The 23,665-nt window shown below is 41.0% G+C and overlaps 1 protein-coding gene across 1 annotated transcript in view; it reads left to right on the top strand.

The window, feature by feature from the left end:
* Positions 1-18,282, top strand: part of LOC137155515 (uncharacterized) — a 103,364-nt gene extending 85,082 nt beyond the window's left edge. Inside the window, exons 17-20 of the mRNA XM_067551855.1 lie at positions 2,757-2,840; positions 5,090-5,213; positions 10,918-11,008; positions 13,117-18,282. Coding sequence (XP_067407956.1) covers positions 2,757-2,840; positions 5,090-5,213; positions 10,918-11,008; positions 13,117-13,191 — 374 coding nt within the window. The 3' untranslated portion in view covers positions 13,192-18,282. The remainder of the gene's footprint in view (positions 1-2,756; positions 2,841-5,089; positions 5,214-10,917; positions 11,009-13,116) is intronic.
* Positions 18,283-23,665: the final 5,383 nt, after the last annotated feature.

Raw genomic sequence — 23,665 nt, 5'->3', positions numbered from 1 at the left:
ATAATTTTTAAAGGAACACTACATTTAATTTTCTTTACCAACTATGAAAAAGATACAAATGACCACAAGTGGGATGACTTGTGGGGTTGCAGATCCAGCCAAAACAACTGGAGGACTTTGAGGGTGGATCTGAGGTAGGTCAGACTTCCTATCTGGTGAACAGATAGTGACATGAATCTTAACTAATATTTCCTCTGTTAAATAAGAAGTACAAAACTTTAATCATGTACATCTCAGGATATTTTCCTTTAAGTTTCATACCACAGTCCCACTAGCAGTTGCCCTGCCATGTATGTTGGTGTGATAGGATCACGAGCACTGGGAATGAGTTTTGTGTGCATTTCAGATTGGAAATACATCTCATGCATTTATTTTGTTTTATCTTATGATGCTTGTACTCTTGGGTTTGATAATACTATGGCTTCCTAATCAGGAAGCATCATGTCAGACACACCTCTTTTAGCTCATCTTGAACAGAGGCCTGGTCTACTTTATAAAACTTGTATAGGCTTAATTAAATCATTTTCAAATTGATCTACTTGCACTAGTGCAAACCCTAACATAGATGCACTTAAACCATTTTAAATCACACTTAAATTTACCACATTAAACTAAATTGCACTGGTGTACAGGCATACCAGCATAGCAAGAGTGATTTTAAATTTACTTAATTACACCAGTGCCAGTTTTTAATATAGTCGAGCCCATGGTCGTGCAAATTTAGGACATATCACCTTGGTATCTGACTTTCTGTTCTCTGATATTAGAACACCTCCTTGTCTTCATCAACAGAACTAACAGCCATATAGCAAATGTAAATGGTTGTGTTTTCAAGTAGTAATATATATATTAGGCTGTGCAGGCAGTAATGCTTAGTTGCTTTCCATGATGAAACCTTGTAATCAGTTGCTTTTAACTTTGCCAAAATTTAATAAATGGGGCTGAAATTTTTCATGCCTCAGACTGATTTGTTTTTGTTTGTTTGTTTGTTTTTGTTGGGGGGTGAGGAGGAGGGAGGTTGTATGTAAAATTTCAGAAATAAATGGTTCAGGCATTTCTTAAAAAGAGATCAGGGAAAATAAATTTTGTTGCCCAAGTTAAAAATTCTTACAACTGTTTCATTGAGAAGTTCTAGTGCCTCCTTGCTTTGGTGCAGGGACTTGAAATTTGGCAGGGGAGTCACCCTGGTGACAAGGAGGTGGCTTGTGCGGTTTTCATAAATATCTGATCAAATTTGGCCAAGTTCTGAGACTCTGAATCTATTTGCCCACACTTGGTGGAAACTTGCTATAGTTTGGCAACTAAATTGGGCTGTTACCCAGTGACAGGAATGGGTCTCAGCGCTTAGGCTGTAACCAGAGTGGGAACATCTGTGCTGCTATTTTTAGCCACATAGCATGAGCCTAAATCAGTTGACCGGGCTCTGAGACTCACTGCCAGGGGTGGTTTTTTGCAGTGTAGACATACCCTTAGTGCTCTTTCTCCTTGCTGCCTGGGCATCAGCAGGAGACGGGGGATGAAGCTGTTGACTGGCATGCTGAGGGGCGAGGAGCCAGGCCTGAGAAGGTGGCAAGGAGGGGAGACTGAGATAAGGAGCTAAGAGACAGCTTGGACATAGAACCGAGGGGGGCCGGAGGGGATGCAGGGACTGGGACAAGGACAGACTGGAGTGGCCAGTGGCAGAAGTGATCAGTCTTGGGGGGATAAGACAGCAGGGTATGCAACCGCTACATACTCTCCCTTCAGAGCCTTGAACAGAACCCAGCATTCATGAGTCTGTGTTCTTACTCTGCTCTCAGCATAAGTGTGAAACTCACTGGCAAAATATCTCTGGCCTCATCTCCTTCTACTGGCTGGTCCACACAGATGATAACAACCTATTACAGCTCTCAGTTACTCTGTTAGCTCAATTGGCAGAGGTCTTTGCAGAGGAGCTAAAGACCCAACCTGCTCTCATGAACCATGTGGCTGTCAATATGTCTCCACATCATGTCATGGAATTTCTGTTTTTTCAGTTTGTTTTTTTAAAACCTAGGAAATGGCACTCAAAAGTTAGGAAATGGAAGAATTAAGATTGCCTTTGTAATTTTAATTCAATCTCCTTGTGCATATGAATTATCATACAGTCTTTAACTATATGATCACATACTATTTTTTCCACAGTTCTCTTGTTAGAAAGTGAGAGACCTGACACTTCAAACAGTGAAATCATATTCTGTATTCCAGGACTGTCAGAAAAAAAACAACCCTATACTCCAAAATTCAACTTAATTGTTGGATTGCCACACAAAAAAGTTTATTAAAAAAAAGTAAAGTTTGAAAGTGTGTTTTAATAGAGTTCAGCTAACCCCCTCTACTCCCAAAATGTTACATCTTTAGGGGGCTTCTTCAACTTGAAAAAGCCTTATATATTAGAAAGTCTAGAAATGAACATTTAAGATAGCCAACAATTCTTCTTTGAGTGCTGGTCCCTATATGTATTCCAGATGTGGGTACTCCACTGACTTGCACTTTTTCCTCCAAGAAATACATTTCCAATATACTAAAATATTAAAACATATACACTATTATTCACTAAAAAATATCCTTATTTCCGACACAATTAAAAATACAACCTTTATAAGTTGATCTTAATGGAAATACTAGAGACAGTACACAAAGCACAAACTTCAAAGACACCTATTCCATCAAAATATACTATTATTTATTTGTATGTATCGTTAAATTATATTAATTTATTTTGTATTTTTACACAGATCTGCCATGTGGTCCACATACATATCGTTTAGAAGATCTTGCTTATACTAGAAGTGGAGACAAAGGCAACTCTGCAAATATAGGTATTTTTCTATTCTAATGTTTTAATGTAGGGGAAACTTTCAAAGGCATAAATGGCAACTTAGCTTTTCAATGATTGGTGCTGAACTGTCATTTGTGCCTTTTAGCAGCATAATGTGAGGCTAAGTCAGTTGACCTGGGCTCCGACACTCACTGCTGGAACAAGTAGATTCCGATGAATCTGCAAATTGCGATTTAGAAAAAAAAAAGTTATGATGAAATATTTTTGACCAGCTCTACTCCAGTATAAATGGTAACATTCTGGTATATGACTACATACTTGAGTTCGCCATTTAAAGGAAAGAGCACAGATTGGTTCCTTCTCTGGAGTAAAAAAGAGAACACCCATCATAATTGGATTCTTTTCTTATTATCTGGATGCTAAAAAGAAAATAAATAAATCTACCCTGTAACATCAGCACTAGTGATCTCTTGATGAAATATGTTTGATTCTCTGTAGTTTATTTTAAACATCCATGCAAGTGTGTTAGCTGCTTAACTGAAGTTTATTCAACATGTGTTTATTTTATGTGTACTTTATATGTATTTGTATGTCATATTGCATAAAACACTTCCCCCCAACACACACACACACTTTGTTAGAATGTTGTTGTCATTGCAAAGTCAAGCACTCAAAAGTTAGGAAATGCCAGAATTAAGGTTGTCTATGCAACTTTATTTCTATTCTCTTGTGCATCATATGCACTGTAACTATTGATTGATTACAGGGATTCTCAAACAGGATCCCTCAAGGGATCATCAGATTATTTTGAGGGAGGGGAATCACAAGCTGTCAGCCCCCACACATGCTGTGGCTGTGGCTGTCAACCCTGTGCATGGCTGACAGCCAGAGCCCTTCAGAGCTGGGTGGCCGGAGAACAGCAGCTGCTGGCCGGGTGCTCTGTAGTCAGTGCTGCTCCCAGCAGCAGCACAGAAGTAATGATGTCTTGGCATGGGGGGGCATCACTTTTTTTTTTTTTTTGGGTGGGGGCGGGAGAGTCGTCACAACCTGAAATATGTTCAAATATTTTTTTGCTGGGGTCCCAGCAAAAAAATCTTTGAGAACCCCTGGATTACATGACCACATACTGTTTTTTCCCCATATAAATCATATAACTTGTATATAGCTAAAAACATTGATAGTGTTTAGAAATCGAAAATCTCTATTTACATGTAAGGAATTGTTTTGAATTATATTTTGACACCAAGAAGCATTGTATGCCAATGCTGCAAACTCATATTGATTAGCCACCTTCTTGTATTTTTTAATAATTCCTTCTGTTCCTTACTTCTGCATGCATCAAATGGCTCTCTTACTTGTTGGAAGATGAGTGTGTGTGATGTTCAAAGCTCATTATGAGTTAAAGGTGCGTTTGGGATTTGATTTGCTAACGGCTGTCATGCTAAAACTGATAATGTAGATTATTTATTAATTTATGTGTAAGGAGAACAACCTTCTTATCCCTGTCTGTGCAATTGTTTCCTGTTCCGTAGTGGTGGAATTTGATGATTTCTGTTGTATAACTACATGCAGTGGCTTCATAGCATTGCCAAACCATGAATGAACGCCATAATTCATGGACTTCCTTGAAATATTCAGAGAAGGTATTTCTTGAATGAAATTTGAAATAACAGTTTAGCTCTATAGGACAAGGACTAACTTCAAAGTCTGCAGATACCAAGGCCAGTACAGGCAACCAAATATGAGATGCTATCATCCTGCTCGATTGATCTCCCTAGAGAACCTCAGTTTCACTGTAGAGTTAAACCAACCTTTTGGGAATCTACTATGCCTTGAGAACAATGGAGTTATGTCCACCCCTCACAACCTATCTCATACATGGAAAGGGCAAAACAATAGATACACCTTCTATCCCCATGACTGATCCTACCTACCATAATGCCTTCTCCAACTACAGCACGTGCACGTGAGTTACTCTGGGGCAGGGGGAAAACAACACACCCTGTCCTGTACTTTGTCCTTCATGAATTGGCAAGGACTATCCTCAACCAGAAAACAGTTGCAACAACAACATGCGGCCTGGCAGCATTCCTACATGTCATGCACCTAGTTATGTCTTCACCCCACTGCAGGGCATTAAGCTGTTCTAGCTATTTTTGTGTAGCTGTTGATTAAAAAGGACCTATGTGCACAGTTTCAAATGACAGGTGATCTCAATCAGTTTTGAAAAATAAAGATATAACTCGATTAAATTGGTTGTATTCTAACTAACTGTGTCACATGTAACAGGTGTGATAGCACGACATCCCCTGTATTATCCATACCTAAAGAAAACTTTAAGTGCTCAGGCTATAGAGGATTATTTCCAGCATCTTTTAGAGCGAGAACAACCTGAAGAGAAGTTAGTCACAAGGTATGTATCTTCCTGACTTGTCCACATTAGCACATCCATGCATTGTTGCTGGAGAGAAATAATTTTCCATTATTTTAATGTAAAGACACATAAATTCAGGTTTGCAATCTTTTATTCTGATGCACAGATTGTTTACATCAGTGCATCTCAAACTTATTTGATCGCTCCCCCTCGTTCGTGTCTGGAGTAGTATATGCCCCCTCCCCCACCACACAATTACATATACTGATTAAAAAAAACCCAACGTGCAACTCTCACTAAATATGAAAAGCAGCAAGGCATTGATTGAAACAGACCCCATGATCCATTGTAATAAGAGCAAAAGCAAAACTGCCCTGGTGATGGGTGCTTGCAATTAAATGTGCACACTGTGTCGTAGCAAACGGATGAAAGTATATATGGCAACAACTTTATATAATGCTATGCAAGCTTAACAGAAATCCATCCAAATGCACAGCGCCATCTTGAGTCCAGTGCACAGCACCAGCTAAGGACCTGATCTGTCTGGAGGGATCACCTTGGCTAGTTATTCATGGCCGTGGATAAAATGTGCGCAGTAAGTTTTTTTTCTTAAAGCTTCTCATGCCCCCCTCAGAATACACTCCCCGCCCCCCAGTTTGAGAACTTCTGGTTTACATAGCATCATTAAATGCACAGGCTGAGCAATCACCACCTTAAAAAAACTCCAGTATAGAGATGTCTGGAGAAAAGTAATTCCATTTTGTTCTAATTAAACCCAAAACCCAAAAGTGTTTAAATTCTCTGCAAAACAGAAATCTGAAAATGTTTTCTTTCAGAAACATCAAAATGACATTTAGTTTCCAAGGCTTCCCAAGCTGTCCAGAGTCCCAGCACCCTGCCAGGCCAGGTGATGGGACGCTGCGTGCTCTGGATTTGGCTCAGGACGCACAGCAGGCTGCCCTGGAGCCCGGGACCCTGGGAGCCCGAACTGCCTGAAAGTCCACCTTGTGAACTGCCCTGGAACTGGGGATCCCAGGAGCCCTGGCTTTCCTGGCAGGCTGCCCTGGAGCTGGGGACTTGGAAGTTCTGAGACCTAGGGCTTTTAGGCTCTCAGCTGCCCCTCAGCCCACCAGACAGGTTATCAGAGAGCCAGGCAGGTGAGCTGGCAGGAAACCAAGCAGGCTTCGAAACCTAATGAACCCTACTTGGTTTTTGTTGGAACGTCTAAATGGAATATATAGATTCCAATGAATCTGCAAATTGCGATTTAAAAAAAAAAAAGCGTTGAAACCTCACCAGGCCCTCACATGTTTTGGCTGAAGAATTTGTCACAGTATCAACCCTTGCCTCAGAATTGTACTCTAGAATCTAAGTTAAGAAAGTAAAATTCTAACCCTTAGGATGGTGAAGAAGCCACGTTATCCCATGCTGCGGGGCCTCTAGCATGTCAGTCTCCAATAACTGGCTTAGGAATCCATTTCTTTATAAGGTACTGGTTCTATAGCCATCTGCAAAAGCTACACTCCTCAGAATCATTACATATTTCTATCTAAATCACACCAGGGACCTTTCTTGTTCCTGGAGCAGCTCAGGATTGGAAGGAGGCTTAAAGTCCACCTTAGTGACACCCCACTCCTGCTGGAATTCTGTGTGTGCGTCTTAGAGAGAGAGCACAGAATCTCACCTGCTATTTATTAAATGCTACCAAGTGAATTTACTGATAAATGTTTTGTGTTAAATTTAAAAATAGTTTAATCTGTAACTGAGTAGAGGGAAACAAAAATGAGAAAATACTATGCATTTAATAGATCTGCTACAAGAATTGCTACGTACATCAAACAACTCAGATTGGCATTGTCCTTTCTGCTTAGTTACTAGAGGTTTGCTTGCTCCTTAGTGCTGTTTAGGCTGACAGGCTGAAGTTTCCCTCTGTTTTGGATAGCAACAATTTATTTTGATTAATTAGATCATCTCTGGTTTTGGCTTCTTTTAATGATGTAATAATGGGACTCTGTGATTAAAATGAAAAGCTACTGGGGAAAATAATGGATCCTTTTATAGAGTTTTTTTTTAGATTATAAGGATTATGCTCACATGTTTCAGATCTGAAAGTTTCTTTTTAGACTACAACACATTTTTATGAATGTGAAAACTAGAAATAAACCAAGCAATCTTGCTGTTTAAACAGACAGTGTTGGAAATATGGAAAAGTGAATGACTTTTTGAAAATTATAATTTGAAAACCAAAATAATATTTTTGTACCTTTTTTTTAAAAGAGTGTGTTCTAGCATGGCTGTGCTTCGTTACAGATCAGAAATTAACATCATTTTGCCTGTTATGACATTTCTTTAAGGCTGGTAAAATACATAGGCATACAGCCTGGAAGGGAAATTACTTTTGTTAGACATACCTGTAATTGCATACTCGCTGAAGCTTTCAGAGTTTCAGGTAACATCTAACAACAAAGGTCATATTCTCCACATAAAGCAAATTTGTCTTGAATTAATTGCACTTTTTGCCTTTTTCATAAGTGATATGCAACCTCAAAATGGAATAGTCAGACAAATTTGGATATCTTTTCTGACAGCAAGGAAAATATAACATTCGCCCAGAAACTAGCTCTAACTTTAGAAAAGAATGCCAGTCTCTGGAACTCTGCAAAAAGACAGGCCTGAGCAATGCTGCAGTTGAAAGCAGTGTGAATGTGTTAGCAAGGCACTGCAATACATATAGAATCATAGAACTCAAAGATGTAAAAGATTTTCTAAGTCACCTTATCCACCTGCCTGCCAGCGCAGGGTTATTTGTGAATCACTACATTTTTCAGAGTTATACACAACACATTGCATATTCATATTCAGATTTATTTAGAGAAAGATTAGAAATACAGAATAAAACTGTAGAAATAAACTTTGTCTTCCTTTCTTCAAAAGGAAATAATAAATTCTTTCTAAAAAACTAATAAAATCCTTCTCTTTTGTCTTAATTAGTTCATTATATGCCATCGTTTGCACTATTAATCAGATACAAACTCTGAGGCTCTTGTCAGCACTTCAGCTGCACCTAGCTTTTATCACTTTTAATTCTGCATGCTTCTAATTGTATGTGTGTGTGTATATATATATACACACATAGTAAAGGAAAATGTCAGAATCATACATATAAATTGTTATATTCAGAATTATGGCTAAATTTAGGAAACAAGATTAAAAATAGTTACAGTTCTGAGGTCTCTATTCTCTTGAATGAGGGAGAGTAACAAAGTTGCTCTGGGAGCATTTTCTGGCTTCTTTGTTTCTCTTTGGGGTATGGTTATTTTCTTTTCCTATAGATAAGGGTTCCCATGTTCAAAAAGACAATATTTGTGAGATAAATTCTAGTAAACATATGAGTCATTTTAAACAAAATTAAGCAATGAGAAAACTATACTTACATGCGTACGGAGACTTAAAATCCACTGTTATGTCTATCCGTAGATTTAATGCGCAATAATCAGCCTCCTATATTATTCCTACCACACACCTCTTACACAAACATCTCTTCTCAAAAACCTGTAATTTCACCTCCAGCTCACTCTTAACTAGGAAGAGTGCTCTCTTTCTCTTCATGTATAAATTCACTTAACAAAAATACATGCAAAGTGTAATGTGGCTAGAGTTAACAGGGAACTCACAGGAAAGTCTTCTCTCTAATGAAATACCTACGCACTGCACTTTAAAGGAAGTAATTAAAGAGGCACCCCATTGTGCCTAGTTATGGAATTCAGTTAGAACAGTGAATTTTCTTTGTTTCATTAGTTTCTGTCACAAGCTTAATGTTCTTTGAAGTGTTTTTATTTGTTGTTTTTTTTTTGGGGGGGGGTCAGCTATTTAAAAGCATATTTCAAAAATATTGAGTGAATTGCACAAATATAATCTTTTCTTAAATTGTTTTAGATTTTACACAATTACAGTATATATCAATGCTGGGTAAATTTACTGGGTAACACGTATTTTGGTTGATGCAGTATAACGCATTGTAATCCATCATTACAGCCTTTTTTGTGTTTGAACAGTGTTCACATTTGAACCTCCACAAATGTACCCATAATATTTCCTGGTGCTTTTGTTTGTGCATCTATATAAAGTAGTTGCCATTTTATGCACTGATTTGCAGAATCATAGTATGGTTATTTCTCAATAACTGATAGCATATGTATTCCTAATTGGCTAAAAGCCATTTTTAGCCAAAGAAAGATCAGGGATTTAATTAACTACTGTACACATGCAAATGTTGTGTTTTGTACGCACAAACACATGGACCCACTGATAATGAAAATACTGCCTATCACAGTGTTTCTGCAATCCTAATGTTTAGCTAGAAATGTTATAAAAAATTACTGCAAAGCTATTGAAGTAAATGTGCCATTAACTGCTCTTTTAAGTTAATATCTATTAGCCTAAGCAAAATTGTTTTACCTTATCAAAGAGCACAGATCCAAACAGTTACGGAAGAATAATTCTACATTTTTATTCCACTAAAATTCCCTACATTCTAATTGGTTTTGGATGTCTGATTTGCAAAATCATAAAATGGCTATTTCTCAATAACTGATAGCATCTGAATTCCTGATTGGCTGAATCTTGAATACTTCATGCAGATGTGGTCGCCCTATCTCAAAAAAGATATATTGGAATTGGTAAAGGTACAGAAAAGGGCAACAAAAATGATTAAGGGTATGGAACAGCTTCCATATGAGGAGAGGTTAATAAGACTGGGACTTTTCAGCTTACAAAAGAGATGACCAAGGGGGGATATGATGGAGGCCTATAAAATCATGACTGGTGTGCAGAAAGTAAATAAGGAAGTGTTATTTATTCCTTCTCATAACACAAGAACTAGGGGTCAAATGAAATTAATAGGCAGCAGGTTTAAAACAAACAAAAGGAAGTATGTATTCACACAGTCAACCTGTGGAATTCTTTGCCAGAGGATGTTGTGAAGGACAAGACTATAACAGGGTTCAAAAAGAACTAGATAAGTTCATTGAGGATAAGTCCATCAATGGCTATTAGCCAGGATTAGCAGGGATGCAAAACAATGCTCTGAAGTGTACCTAGCCTCTGTTTGCCAAAAGTTGGGAATGGGCGACGGGATAGATCACTTGATGATTTACCTGTTCTGTTCATTCCCTCTGAAACACCTGGCATTGGCCACGGTCAGAAGACAAGATAGTGGGCTAGATGGACCATTGGTCTGACCCAGTATGGCTGTTCTTATGTTCTTACGAAAGCCATTCTTAGCTAAAACAATGTCAGAGATTTGATTTATTACTATACAGATACTTTTCAGTAACAGGACTTTGAAATATTACAGTCCTCCTACTCTGGACACTATAATCCCTCTGTTTGGATTGGTTCCTGCACTAAAGTTTTGCAATTTGCCCATCCAATTTAGGATACAGTTGTTACCTAATTAAAAGAAAACTACCTTAGTTTATTAATATTATAACATGATATAGTCAGAATTGTTGTACAGCTTAATTAGAAAAGACCAACCAAGTTTATATCCTACCTTGTTACAATTAAGGTGGAGTTTGTTTAGTTTATTTCACTTCTAATTTTTGTGCTTGAGTCAAAATGAGGGCATCATCACAGTCCTTAAATAATTATTTGGATCTTGAATTTCTAAGTGCTGACTTTCACTAGAAATTAATCTAAATCTACTGTAAAACAAACTTAATTCTAAATCTTACCTTTAAAGATATGAATTGCCAGGAATACATGGATTAAATTTTGTTTTGAAAAATTCCCTTGGTGGTGGCGGCATTGCATCCTTAAGAAGTGACCCACAGGTATGTATCCTGGCCTTGAGTTTGATTTTAGTTATTTTTCATGACTTTATATTACAGACTCTTTTTAACAAACACTGAGATGGAGTAATAATCTGCTTTTGACTGCACAGCTACCTTTAAATTTCACAGAAACAGAGTCTCTCATTCATTCTTCCAAGTTTGAAATCTAAGCAGTGATGCATAGTGCAGTTGGTGGAAAAGATTGGTTTTATATGCAAAATGATGGATTTGTAGGCTTTATGAACGGTGAAGTTGCTATGCTTTGTGATGTGTCAGCTGTGTTTTTGACATACCAGTGAATTTAGCTTCTCAAAAAAATGCAGTCATGTTTTTGGAGAGTAAGTATTTGCTAGACTACTTGGTTTTGTGTGTATTCTAGTATACAGAGGACCAGATTCCCAACTGGTGTAACTCCATTGATTTTGGTCAGATATTTAATTGGTGTAGCTCCACCGACTTTTATGGAGCCACACCAATTCACACCAACTGAGAATCTGGCCAGGATTTAATTCTGGTTAATCCTATGTAAGTGTGCAGAGGGAAGATGGAGGCACGGAAGTTTGTTAGGGTGTGTTTACACTGCAGTCAGTCACCTGTGGCTGGCCCATGCCAGGTATCTTGGGCTTGCAGGGCTTGGGCTAAGGGGCTATTTAATTGAGGTGTGGATGTTTGGGCTTGGACTACATCCTTGCGGGGTCCTAGAGCCAGAGCTCCAGCCCGAGCCCAAATGTCTACACCTCAGTTAAACAGTGTCTTAGCCTAAGGTCAAAGTCAACTGCCCGAGGCCAGCCCCGGGTTTTTAACTGCAATGTAGACATACTCCTAGTCCGCCCACCCCAGCATAATTTGCAGGACACAGGCAGAGTACTATTGCCATCATGTCCACTAGTACACTTTCTTCACAAAGGGTATGGCCTGTAGGTTATGGGTGTGGTGAGAATCCTGTGCCTTTGTGAACCTGAGTGGGAATGCATGTTAAACTATGCTGCAGCTATTGTAAAATGTTCCGCTCTTTGCGTTCCTCGCTTGCCTCCCCACTCTCCTACAGCTTTCTGCCTGCCTACCCTGTCCCAGAAAGCTTGCTCAGTCACTTTGATAGATGTGACTAAATAAAAGATTATTTTTAGCATGGAAAGTTCTTTTGATGTCAAATTCTTGAAAAAGTACCAAAAAAAAAGGAGGAGGAGCCAGACCCAACACTGACAGAGAGACTGGGATAACATTTTGCCAGGAATCAGTCAAATCATCCAAAACTAAGTCAAATCAAGAGTTTTGCCATTGTACTCCACATGTATGGTCTTTCTCCAAGTACAACCCAGATGCTAGAAATGAGACTAACTTTGTGTGTGCATTAGTTTCATGTTATTGGGGAGGCAGGAAAAAAAAAATCCCTTTGAAAACCTACATCCCAAATATTAAGTGACATTAAAGATCAGAAATACCTTGTAAACTGTGCACAAAGGCCCAACAGTACACACATGGTATTGGTGGCCAATTCTGCCATCCTTATTCATGCTGAGAAATACCTTATTTCACAAGTAGACCCACTGAAATCAACCAAACTATTCACAGAATAAAATACAATTCGACATGAATTGTGTCAGAATTGAGCCCTAAATAAAAAAACCTATAAAGCAAACAGATCAAGCTCACTGAACTCTGATATGCAGTATTTAAAATAAGTAAATAAATAAATTAAAACAGGAAAAGCTTAGCTCTACCTACCAAAGTTTAAATGATTGTAAATCTTAAGTAAAAGTTCAAAAACTTGACTTAGGAAAGTCTGACATGAGTAGCAAAGTCAAAGAAATAGAAGAGAGAGAACCTATGTGGATTTGCAGTTCAAGGCCTGAGGAAATGACCCCAAAAGCTGGTTGAAACATTATATAATTGGATATTGTTTTAGTCTGCAAAATTCAGATCCAGACTTGAAATACATCAAAATTCAGGGATGTTATGTAATGTTGAAGTGTGATATCCTGTTTGTTTCAACAACTTTTTTAATTTAAAAAATATTTTTGCAAAGATGGTATATTTAAATATGTAAATTAATTTTTGATACTTGTTTCACACAATGCAGTCTATTTTTTGTTTTGTTCTTTCTACAGGGCAAGGCATTTGGACAGATGTTACTGGACTTCCAGATAAAAAATGTTCCAGATTTAAAGTCCTTAATAGAATGATGGTTATTGGGTTCATTCATTTTTAAAACTCTGAATACAAACAAACATGCTAAACAAAAAATGGCTTTTTGAGTCAAATTCAAGAAACTGCAAAATAAAGTGGTGGTGACAGTTATCTCTCATAGGCTTAACAGTAAGGCACAGATGAGTGAATGTTTTGAGTATTACCAGACAAATAGCGTTGTCTGTTGCTGATAGTATTTCCTATCTAGTTAGTATATTGGATGAAGAGTTAATTTATTTCCTGTAAAATATAATTAAGCAATAAAATACAAAATAACAATTTTATTGGGAGATAACCAGATAATCACTCTTCCAAAATGAAAACTACCTTTCCACCCAGTTCTCCTCCTCTTTCCTTCTTTAGAGCTCTTGATAATTAAGAAGAATATTGTTGAACTCTAGCTGCTCAAGTCCACCACCTTCAGTCTGCATTGTGATCTTGCACAGCATATCCCTTAGGCATACAGAACAGTCAGATAACTTGGTGCTCGTCTATTAAAAAAATTACAATTTCCCAATGACTGTCAAACTGTTGTAGCTGAGGTCAGTTTTTCCCTATATTTAGGGCAGTAACTCAAGCACCACTTGTGTGTTAACTGATGGTGAATATTGACTTTTAATGGTGATCACTACATTTCAAGGTATTCTGCTGCAGTCCATGAGTGAAAGCTGAGTATTTTCTATCTCCAACTTCTCTCATTGACTGTAACTCTCCAGTTGAAGAGCCCTTAAGTAACTACAAAATGGAGCTCTTTTCATGTGGATTATTTTGAAAAAGGAAAAACAGTAAGAGCCAGATTCTCTCCCCCCTCCATCTCTTTTGTTGTGCTACAAAGGGGATGGAATCTGGACTTATCACTTCTGTTGGAGATTCCCCAAGTGCACAGGAGTGGCGCTGAGTCAGGATAGCTGCCTCTTACATCACCCTTCCCCACAACCCTGGGAAGGAGCAATATGTTGAAGGCAGAAAAGAGGCATGTCTGATGTAACACTGTATTCCATCTATCCTCAGCTTCCTTTGGGGACCATTGCCAGCTGGTGCAGGTTAGGCCATAGGCTGACCTATTCTTCACCAGGGCTGGTGCCAGATGGAGAATTAGAACTATATCCAGCTCCCTGAAAAGAAACTCAACCTAAGAGAGATTCAGCCCTGATAATTCTCTGTATCACCTACCACAGCATAAAGATAGATCTGTATGGGTGGGGTTTTTTAAATTTCTTAGTGGACAAAGTTTAGGTACTTTTACATTCAGAAATGTTCATGTTCCTTTTATTTTCAGAAGAATTTATTAATTGTTAATGCTGATAAAATTGAGATTATGGTAATAATGAATGATGTGTAGGTGCTTTGTAACCCTTATCAGAAATCTTTGCCAGTGCCTCTCAGTTCTAATCTGTTTTATCACTGCTATCCATTTGCTAGCCTGCCATTAGGAGGAATTGTAGCTGAATTGTTCCAGTTTGCACTGTGGTTTTGTCCACTTGAGGAATATGTTTAGAACATCAAGTATGGAATCTTGAGCCTGTTAAAGCCTATGACAAAACTCCCATTGAAATTGATGGGGCCAGGATTTTACCCATATTTTTTTCCCTTGTGACCTAAGCAGGATGTAAGAAGATAATATACTAAATCACTGTGTTAACTAGTCATATGTAGTATTATTTGTATATCATTTGTTAGGTCTGATTGTAATGATAAAAATGGGAAAGTGATGGCTTTGTCACAGAAAAATATGCAAAATTCAGAATATTGCAGGGAGTGGGTTAAAAAGGAAAAAACTAAGGCATACAATATTTAAATTGTTTACATTTCTTTTCCATTAGAAAAGTGTTAAACAGCTATTAATAGTCTGAAACCATTTTAAGACAGGACAACAGAAAAACCCAATAAAGAGTCAAATCTGTAAATAATAATTAATGGAAGAGATTCTTGCTCAGTAGCAGACAGACCAGGATGAAAAAGGACCAGGGGCCAGATCCTCAACTGGTGCAAATCAGTGCAACTCAGTAAAGTTCAATAGAGTTATGCTGATTTACACCAGCTGGGGATCTGACCCCACGATGATGTTACAATACCTTAAAAGTGACATTTTTGGTCACGGAAATCATAGCAATGCCAAACACATACAGCCTTAATCACTGTGCTGTTTAAATGATTTTGTAATTGTGTAAGAAGCCACTTTGATATGAAAAGCAAATTTGTAAAAAGGCTAGTTATTTCAGTCATTTAAATAGTTTCTTTGAGTATATTTTCCAATTGGAACTTAGTTTAAAAGTTTTTAATTGTGTGAGTGTTTTTTTGTATTTTCTGAGATTGCATACTAGTCAGTTCCCATTTTATATTGTATCTCGCCCCATTCTGCACCAAATTAAACATTCACTGTTGGTCAATATAAAAATTGAAAGACTAAACAATGAACACTTTAGTCCCACTGGTAGGAATGGCCTGTTGGCAGGGAGCTGCAGAGCATTCACCACTTTACAACAGAGGCATAGTTTGTTCAAGAATTAAACCATGTAGTGTTCATGTTGATGGGGTAGGGAATGGAGAGGGCTTTCTCTATCTTTGTTGGAATTCCTACCCCTCTGCACACTACTAAACCATCCCTGATAGGGATAACTGGGTTTTGTTTATTTGTTTGCTTTTGCAAAGCACTAAATTGCACCAAATGGCATATATTTTCATAATATTTTTCCTAGGGAATATGTATCAAGATCCCTTATACAAAGACTTTATTCCCTGGTCCTGATACCACAGTTATGCAATAGTTGGTATAAATTCATGAATTTGTATCTATCCTAACAATCCAGAACTAACCTGAAAAGCTATATTAAAATTGCATTTATTTCTTCATCTAGAATGGAGTCTGAATAATTACAAACAGAAGATGCAAATGACTTCCAGTACTTGGAATAATATTTCCTACTTGTTAAATTACTTATTGGAATGACTCACAGAGCAGGCGTCTTATAAATGTAAATAGTTTGGCTACTCTGAAGAATGGGATAAACAAACATAGGGATTTACCATCATTATAAAGCAACAAGGAATATTCAACCAATAAGATCACTAAATTCTCTGTATTCTGAACTGCTCCTGACTCTTTGGGGGTTTGGAAAGTGCAGCTCAGGCCTATCTCTGATGCTAACCCCTATATTAGGACAATTTGTGCAATGGATTATCTAACAGACCATTTTGCTGTCACCCTGAGAGAGATGAGCCTTCACTTTTTTTTAATTACATTTCTTCAGTTTGAGTCTTTTTTGAACAGTTTCAAGACAAAACATTTTTTTTAAACGTGAGGATTGCATGATGGCATTGATAATTGCTCTTGCTGTCTGTGAGAGTTGCATTGTCAAGTTAGACAAAATAGAAGTGTTCAGTTTTGATTTGGGTCTTTATGCAATCACCCTGTAACATGAAAATAAGTGTGGTGCCATAAATGGCTGACCTATCCTACCTTTCTGAGGCCTTATTTACACAAGAGTGTTGCACCAGTTTAACTAAAGGTGTGATGTTAAACCAATTTCGTTTAAATCAGTGAAAATTCCTACGTGCATACTCTTGTTTTGAAAGGCTTTTTTCAATGTAGCTTAAACAAATTTCTAATTGATTTAAACTAAATCAAAACAAGAGTGTGTACATAGGTATTCACTGGTTTAATTTAAATATATATTGTTAAATTGGTGCAACTTTCTGATGTAGACAAGGCCTTACTCTTCCAACTCTTTCTGTTCCTGTCTTTTGTTGGCTATGAGAGCAGGGCAGGGATTAATATGACACTGGATGGAGATTTGTTTGGCTGTAGGCAGGAGGCTGTGTAGGCACCCTCCTAGTGTGGGGGAGTTCATATATAACAGAGGTGAGTCTATGCCACAAAGTTGGGAACAACTTCACCTCTGCCCTAGCCCATAACCTACCATGCTCTAGTTCAAACAGGAATTAATTCTGGCCAATTATATGGGCTGCCTTATACAGGAGGTCAGACTAGTTGATCACAGTGGTTCCTTCTGTCATTATAATCTCTCAACACCCATCTCCAAAACACAGTAATTTAAATTAAAAGTTGTAAATTGTCACTTGCCTTTGAGCTTTCTATTCTTACTGTTTCTCATGACTGATCTAATTCTCAAAGTAAAGTATGTAATGTATCATAAAATGTTGCACAGTCCCTAACATTCAAAACAAATTGTTGGTGTTCAGAGAGGTAGCCGTGTTCGTCTGTATACAGCAAAAACAAAGAGAGATCTGTAGCACTTTAAAGACTAACAAATTTAATTTCTGCAGGCATAAGCTTTCGTGAGCTTCAGCTCATTTCCTCAGATGCAGTAGGTAGAAATGATGCAGCAAATAGGTAACATATATAGGAGGCAACATATACATATCCCTACAGATCTTTCGTTTTTGTTGGTGTTCAATTTATCATATATTTAAAGTAATATTTTGGAATAGTTTTGCCATTTTTGTGACAATTTAATCTGCCCATTAAACAGGACACAGAATTACTGTGTCCTGCAATGACCGTCCAAAACAGGCTGAAAAAGTAGTGTCCTAAAGTTGGATTAGAGAAGTGCCTTTTTATATTTTAATTATAATGTAATAGATTAAATTAATAAGATGTTTTTTCATCTCTAAAATATTGTTTTCTTTCTGGAGAAGTGTGTCTTTCCAAGAGATTAGTCTCTTATTTTTATGGCATTAACAAAAACTATAGACAACCTCCAGAAACAAGGACAAGAAATATATATAAACACATCTTGTTTTGTTTTACTGAGAAACAGAATAGAGGGGGAAAGCGTTTATATGTTTATTGCTTGTTTTGCTCCCATATTAGTTGAAAGGAATAGAGGTACAGGAGCCAGAGCTGGAAAGAACCTAATATAGGCGCTCAGCCAGAGATTTCCATGCAGAACCTGAAAGGTTTTACTGCTTTTCAAAAATAGCTTTAAATGTCTGTTTACTAAAAAAGAAAAATGTTATCAGTGTGTAAGTTAAGTTTAAATGTATATTTTTGTAATAATAAGCAGGTACATTGCACCTTCCATCCAAAGATCTGAAACTGTATGAGCATTAATAAATTAAATCTCACAACAGCCTTGAGGTGGTGGGCTATTATCTGATTGCATCTCCATCGTTGCCCTGGGGCCATGTGTCTGGGCTGGGGGGCAGTAACGCTACATGTCATTGACTTCTTGTTATGTGATGCCTTCCTGTGGCTTTCCAGCCCTTGGTGTAAGCCAGCTATTAGGAAAGGTGCGGCTTTTTCATGCTTCAGGTGCTTCCCTGCTATGTGGGTGTGGGTTACTCAGTGCAGTAATGCCACAGCCTTCGCTTTGTTCCTTTGAAACTCTCACGAGAACAAAGGCCTTGAGCCTCCTCTCCCTGTGGGGACCCACTTCTCTTATCGGGTTTCATCTTGGGTTTCCGTCCCGGATTTACTTGTAATGGACCCTGACAATTTGGGGATTAAACGAAATGGCTTTTAACAAGCAAAACAAAAGCTGCCTCTGACTAAGCAGTGCGAGACCCAGCGTGGCAACATGTATTTGCACCAACCCAGGAGCTGAGCTCCCCCCCCCCCCGCTTCAATCTAACGGTGCTACTGAGGAGTAGACCCTAGGATCCCCCCCTCACCGGGCCTCACCTATTTTTGCTGAGTGCCTCAAACTGATTGGGCAAAGACCCGCAGGAATCCCTGCCAGCGGTGTGCAGGTGTTCCTCTGAGTCAGCTGGGGGAAGCCAATGCAGCAAGGCATGGGGGTTGTGTGGGGTGCAAGTAGGGCTCTAGGGAGCCGCTTCTTTATTAAGTATAATTGTTTCCAAAGGAGCCGTTTGCGTCTGTCATTCCGCGTGGCGAAAATCAGTGTCTGCTCCCGCGACCAGTAAAAAAAAAACCAGAGGGCAGCGAGAGGATTTACCGCGTTTCTCCTTTCCCTTCAGTCCAGTCCCCCGTTGGTCGTGGGGCTGCTGTCAATCCGCAAAGCAGCTGTCAGGGGCCGAGCGCCCTCCTCGCCCATTGGGCCTGGACCTGCTGCTACTGAAACCCAGAGAAGCTGGGCTGGGGGGGCTCAGCCCTTTGGAAAATCTGGCCCACGGCGCCGCGTCTTCACGTGCTCGGCTGCCCTGTCATTGGGAGAGCGTCCTCAGCCGCTAGGAAATGGTGCGGGAGGGGGGGCATGGTGTGTAGTGTTACGTGCGTTAGTTAGTGGGCATGGTGTGTAGTGTTTTACGTGCGTTAGTTAGTGGGGATGGTGTGCAGTGTTTTACGTGCGTTAGTGGGGATGGTGTGTAGTATTACGTGCGTTAGTTAGTGGGGATGGTGTGTGGTGTTACGTGCGTTAGGTAGTGGGGATGGTGTGCAGTGTTTTACGTGCGGTAGTTAGTGGGGATGGTGTGTGGTGTTTTACGTGCGGTAGTTAGTGGGGATGGTGTGTGGTGTTACGTGCGTTAGTTAGTGGGGATGGTGTGTGGTGTTACGTGCGTTAGTTAGTGGGGATGGTGTGTAGTGTTTTACGTGCGGTAGTTAGTGGGAAGCTGGCAGCGGAGAAGGGCTCGGAAGAGGCACCGCTAATGCAGGTGTTCCGGGGCCGCTGACCCGACCTACGTGGGCTATGGCCCTAATATCTGACTAAGGATTTAACAAGCGGTCCCGCACTGCGCTGAGCACCTTGCATGTGAGTTCAGGGTGAGACGAGGGCTTTGCAGCCCGGGCCGATCTACCCCTCCGGGTGTGTGCCGAGAGCAAGGCGAGGGGAGGGAGCCGGGGGCCAGGCGCCTTGGCGTCTTCTCGGCGTCGGGTCTGGGGTGTTGCAATGACGGCAGGGTTCCCGCTGCTCGTTCAGAAAGGCGAGGAGACCCCACGGGGCGAACCAACAGGAGTCGCTTGGCCAAGGGAGCCCCCGACATGGGTGGAGATCGTGTCCACGAGTTGTGCTCGTGCCTGGCAGCCTGGATAGACAAGGGGCCATCCGCAAGTCGCTCCGCTTTTGAATCGTTACCGTCCCCCTCGCTGCCTGCTCCAGGTACACTTGGGCGCATTTAGGGTTAATCTGGTGCCACTGCTCAGAAACGGCTCCTGTTGTTCATCTGCTGTGACATTCTTGCTGCTGATCGCCCTCCTGCTTTTCACCAGACCTTGGGCGCTGACTAAACCGCTGAATCTTTTCTGACGATGCACTCCAACGTGAGGCTTGGTTTGCCTTTACCAACCACCCCCCATGTGTGGCCATCTAACGGGGGGAAAGCCCACGTTTTGAAAGGAAGGGCTTTCTTTTCTTGTTGTTTGTTTTAAAAGCCATCGTAACGGCGCATCCTTTAAATCGCTGCTTCTGCTGCTTGGCTCGCTCCAGGTTTGTCTGCAGCGCGGTTCGGACAAAAGTTCCTACAACTTTCTCCTATGGGCAACTGCGTCTTACTAGAAATAGATCATCCCCTTACACCCCCGTCGGGCTAAATGACTGTTTCCAGGATAGGCTGCAGTATTGTTGGGCGGTGGGGGTGGGGGTGAACCAACCACCAGCCAAACAAGCAGCTCCCCCTCCCCCCCGAAATAGCCTGGACACCGTCTACACGCTATTTTCTCCTTTATACCTGGCAGGCTCGGGCGCAGATGCGCGCCATGGCTAACCCCGCATTATCTCACGCGGCTGGGACTCTCAAAAGAAAAGCCCTAACGCCTGATTCCCTCCGTCCCCCACCAGCCCGAGGTGCGGGGGCAGTAGCCAGCAGTGAAGTGGCTTACGCAGGAGGTTAGTGAGGGCTGGACACCCCGTTTGCAGATTAGGGAGGGGCTTGTCACGTCTTCTGAGCAAAGTCAAAGCCGATGGTTGAAGACTGGGGAATGGCCCTTTAAAATCATCCGCATTTGGAGAAATCCACCTTTCGGTTCCAGCCCCAGAGCCTGTGAAGAAGGCCCCTTGGTTGAAATACCGCCTCCTCCAAGGGGCGAAGAGGTGATCAGCAGACATAGGCCCCGCACTCCTTGTTTCGCAGAAGCTTCTCTCATTTCTTACTCTCCGCTGCGCCCGGCTGGGACGTGATATTCACCAGCCGCTGAAGAACCACCCGAAACACATTGATCGTCCAGGGCAAATGGCCTGGGGAGGGGAGGGGAGGGGAAAGGAAAGGCCACAACCCCGAATAATCCTCGAAAGCTCTGCCTCCAGTATGCCAGCTCTGGACAGGGTTTTACAACGCGGTTTCAAACACTTGTCCGTAGGGTAGAGCCCTTTACGATTCGTGATTAATTATAAAAAGGCGCCCAGGATTTTTGGGTTTCGGATCCATTCCTAAATGCCCGATCTATTGCCATGTCATAGTCAGCAGCCCACCCTGGACGCCGGTGCAATGACTGAAAATATGTATTTGCTCTAAGCGAGTCCGGCTTTTCCCACAGAACTGCATCGAGCCTTTCTACAGACACATGCCGCCTTCTCCTCAACAAGTGTTTGTAGCCCACCAAAACCGGTAAATCATCTTCTTTGGAGATGTTCAGGCGAACAAAACTGCAGGAAATGAGATAATAAAAATCTCCCAGCCTAGCAATCTGCCATAGAAAGAGGGACAGTGTGAAAAGCCGGCCTGGCCTCGCCTTTTAGTTCCCACCCCTGCCTTGCCTCATGTTTAGTTGGACGAAGTTTCTTTCTCCTGCCGGAACTAAAAAGCTGAATCGGGAGTGTTTGTGAAATGAACAAAAGTCGGTGGCAGTGGGGCTACGGGACAGTGCGATGACGGCAGGGCCTGGCAGAAAGGGCTCTATGGCCACAGCCTAGGATAAAGGGGAGATTGGGCCCCCTCCTTTCCTGCTCTCCAAGGCCCTGTCATTTTCCAGGTAAGATGAATGTCCCCCCATCAATCATTCCTCGCAGCCCCCAGGGAGAGCCGGGAATTTGCTCGGCTACTGAAACGTATTAGCCTCAGACTAGGCGGCTTTGTTGCCCTGACAGAGCTGCTCTTTTGTGCGCTTTGTTCCCGGGGTTTATACATTTACATAATGGATTAGCCTGTAACAAATCTTAGCGGAATGGCTTTCCACGTTTCCGCCACTTTCTTAGCCGACGGATTTTAGGACAAGTTCATTTAGAAAATATGTGTTCCTCTTCCCTCCAACCTGTTTTCTTTCGAGCTAAGCGGGCAATGATCGATCAATTTAAATGCAAATGGTTTTGTAGAGGAATCAAGTGCACGATCACTTGTCATTGCCCCTACACTTTCCTCTTCTCCCTACCCTGCTCTGTGCAATAAACATTTATTGGACCACGCACTCATCTTTTGAACTTTGAGGGGCTCCGTGCGAGAGGAAAGAGCTTTGTTTAGGAGGAAACCAATTGTCACTGTCGTTTGTCACGAAGTACAGAAAGTATGAAAAACAGCAGGAAACGTAATTTGTAATGCACTGTACTCCGGCCTGTTAATTCTTTAGCGAATACGTCTATCCCTTGAACTCCAAGGAAAGATTAATCGCTCATCAAATAAAAAAGCGTGTTTAGCGTGCTACTGGTTGACGGCGGATATCTTAGTCACGGCATATTTATAACTATTTGTATATCCCCAGCAGAAAAAACAGCAGTGGCCGCTCTTAGGAACTGTAATGCTTAATGCGGTGTATGTTACAGCGATGAACGGAGGAGACGGATTTGTAGAGAATCCAGTGTATTCAAATGTATTCAATTCTTGCTGCTCATTTTAAAGCGGGTAAAAGGAATTGCAAAGAAACCAGAACAGACAAATGCAATGGGGAGTTGGAGAAATCCAAATGCACTGGGAGAAAGTCTCTGGTTTTTTTACTGACTTTTCCATTACAGGCCCCAGGCGATGATCATGTTCTAGTTTAACGCCGTGGAGGCTTGAATAAAAATATTTTGAGCGCGGGAGAAAACAGCTTTTTCTCTTGGAAGTGGTTGGCGTTACTGGAAGTACCAGGAGGCAGCTGACTGAAAGCCACACAATTCACACCCGTAACGAAATCAATGCCATGTATTAGTTCTGCGTCTCAGTCATAACTTCCCCCAAGAGCCATGCATTTAGTCCATCGTTTCCCTCGCTTGGCTTTGGTCATAAATACCTGAGCTCAGAGCAGTCCATTCGTGCAAACGGACGGATGGCTCTATCGCATCGTTCCCTAGCCCCTCTCCGCCTGCACATGCACATACAGAAGCCAGGAGTTGCTGGGGGGGAGGAGGGGGACGGGGACACTCCTTGCTCCCCGAGGCTTTAATATGTCAGCAGCAGCAGGGCTTGCACAGGAGCCGTTTGTAAAACACTCTTTCTGAGTAAAGGTTTATTTCACTCCGGGCTGGAAGCCGCCCACTGCCGTCTCAGCCAATCGGGGTGGGGTTTGCTTATGGCCCCGCCGCCGCCTCCCCCCAACCCCTTCCCGCCAGGATAAAAAAGCAGGGTCCAGGGGCGAGTCGCAGCACCGGCAGGCGGAGAACGGCTCCGAGAAGCCCCGTGCGTGCCCGGGACAGCGCC

Source organism: Emydura macquarii, unplaced genomic scaffold (genome assembly GCF_026122565.2).
Source record: "Emydura macquarii macquarii isolate MOO-44397 ecotype Brisbane River unplaced genomic scaffold, CSIRO-AGI_Emac_v2 contig_1363, whole genome shotgun sequence".
Lineage (NCBI taxonomy): Eukaryota > Metazoa > Chordata > Testudines > Chelidae > Emydura > Emydura macquarii.
Note: the sequence above shows the minus strand (reverse complement) of the source record. Positions and strands in the feature narration are given on the sequence as shown.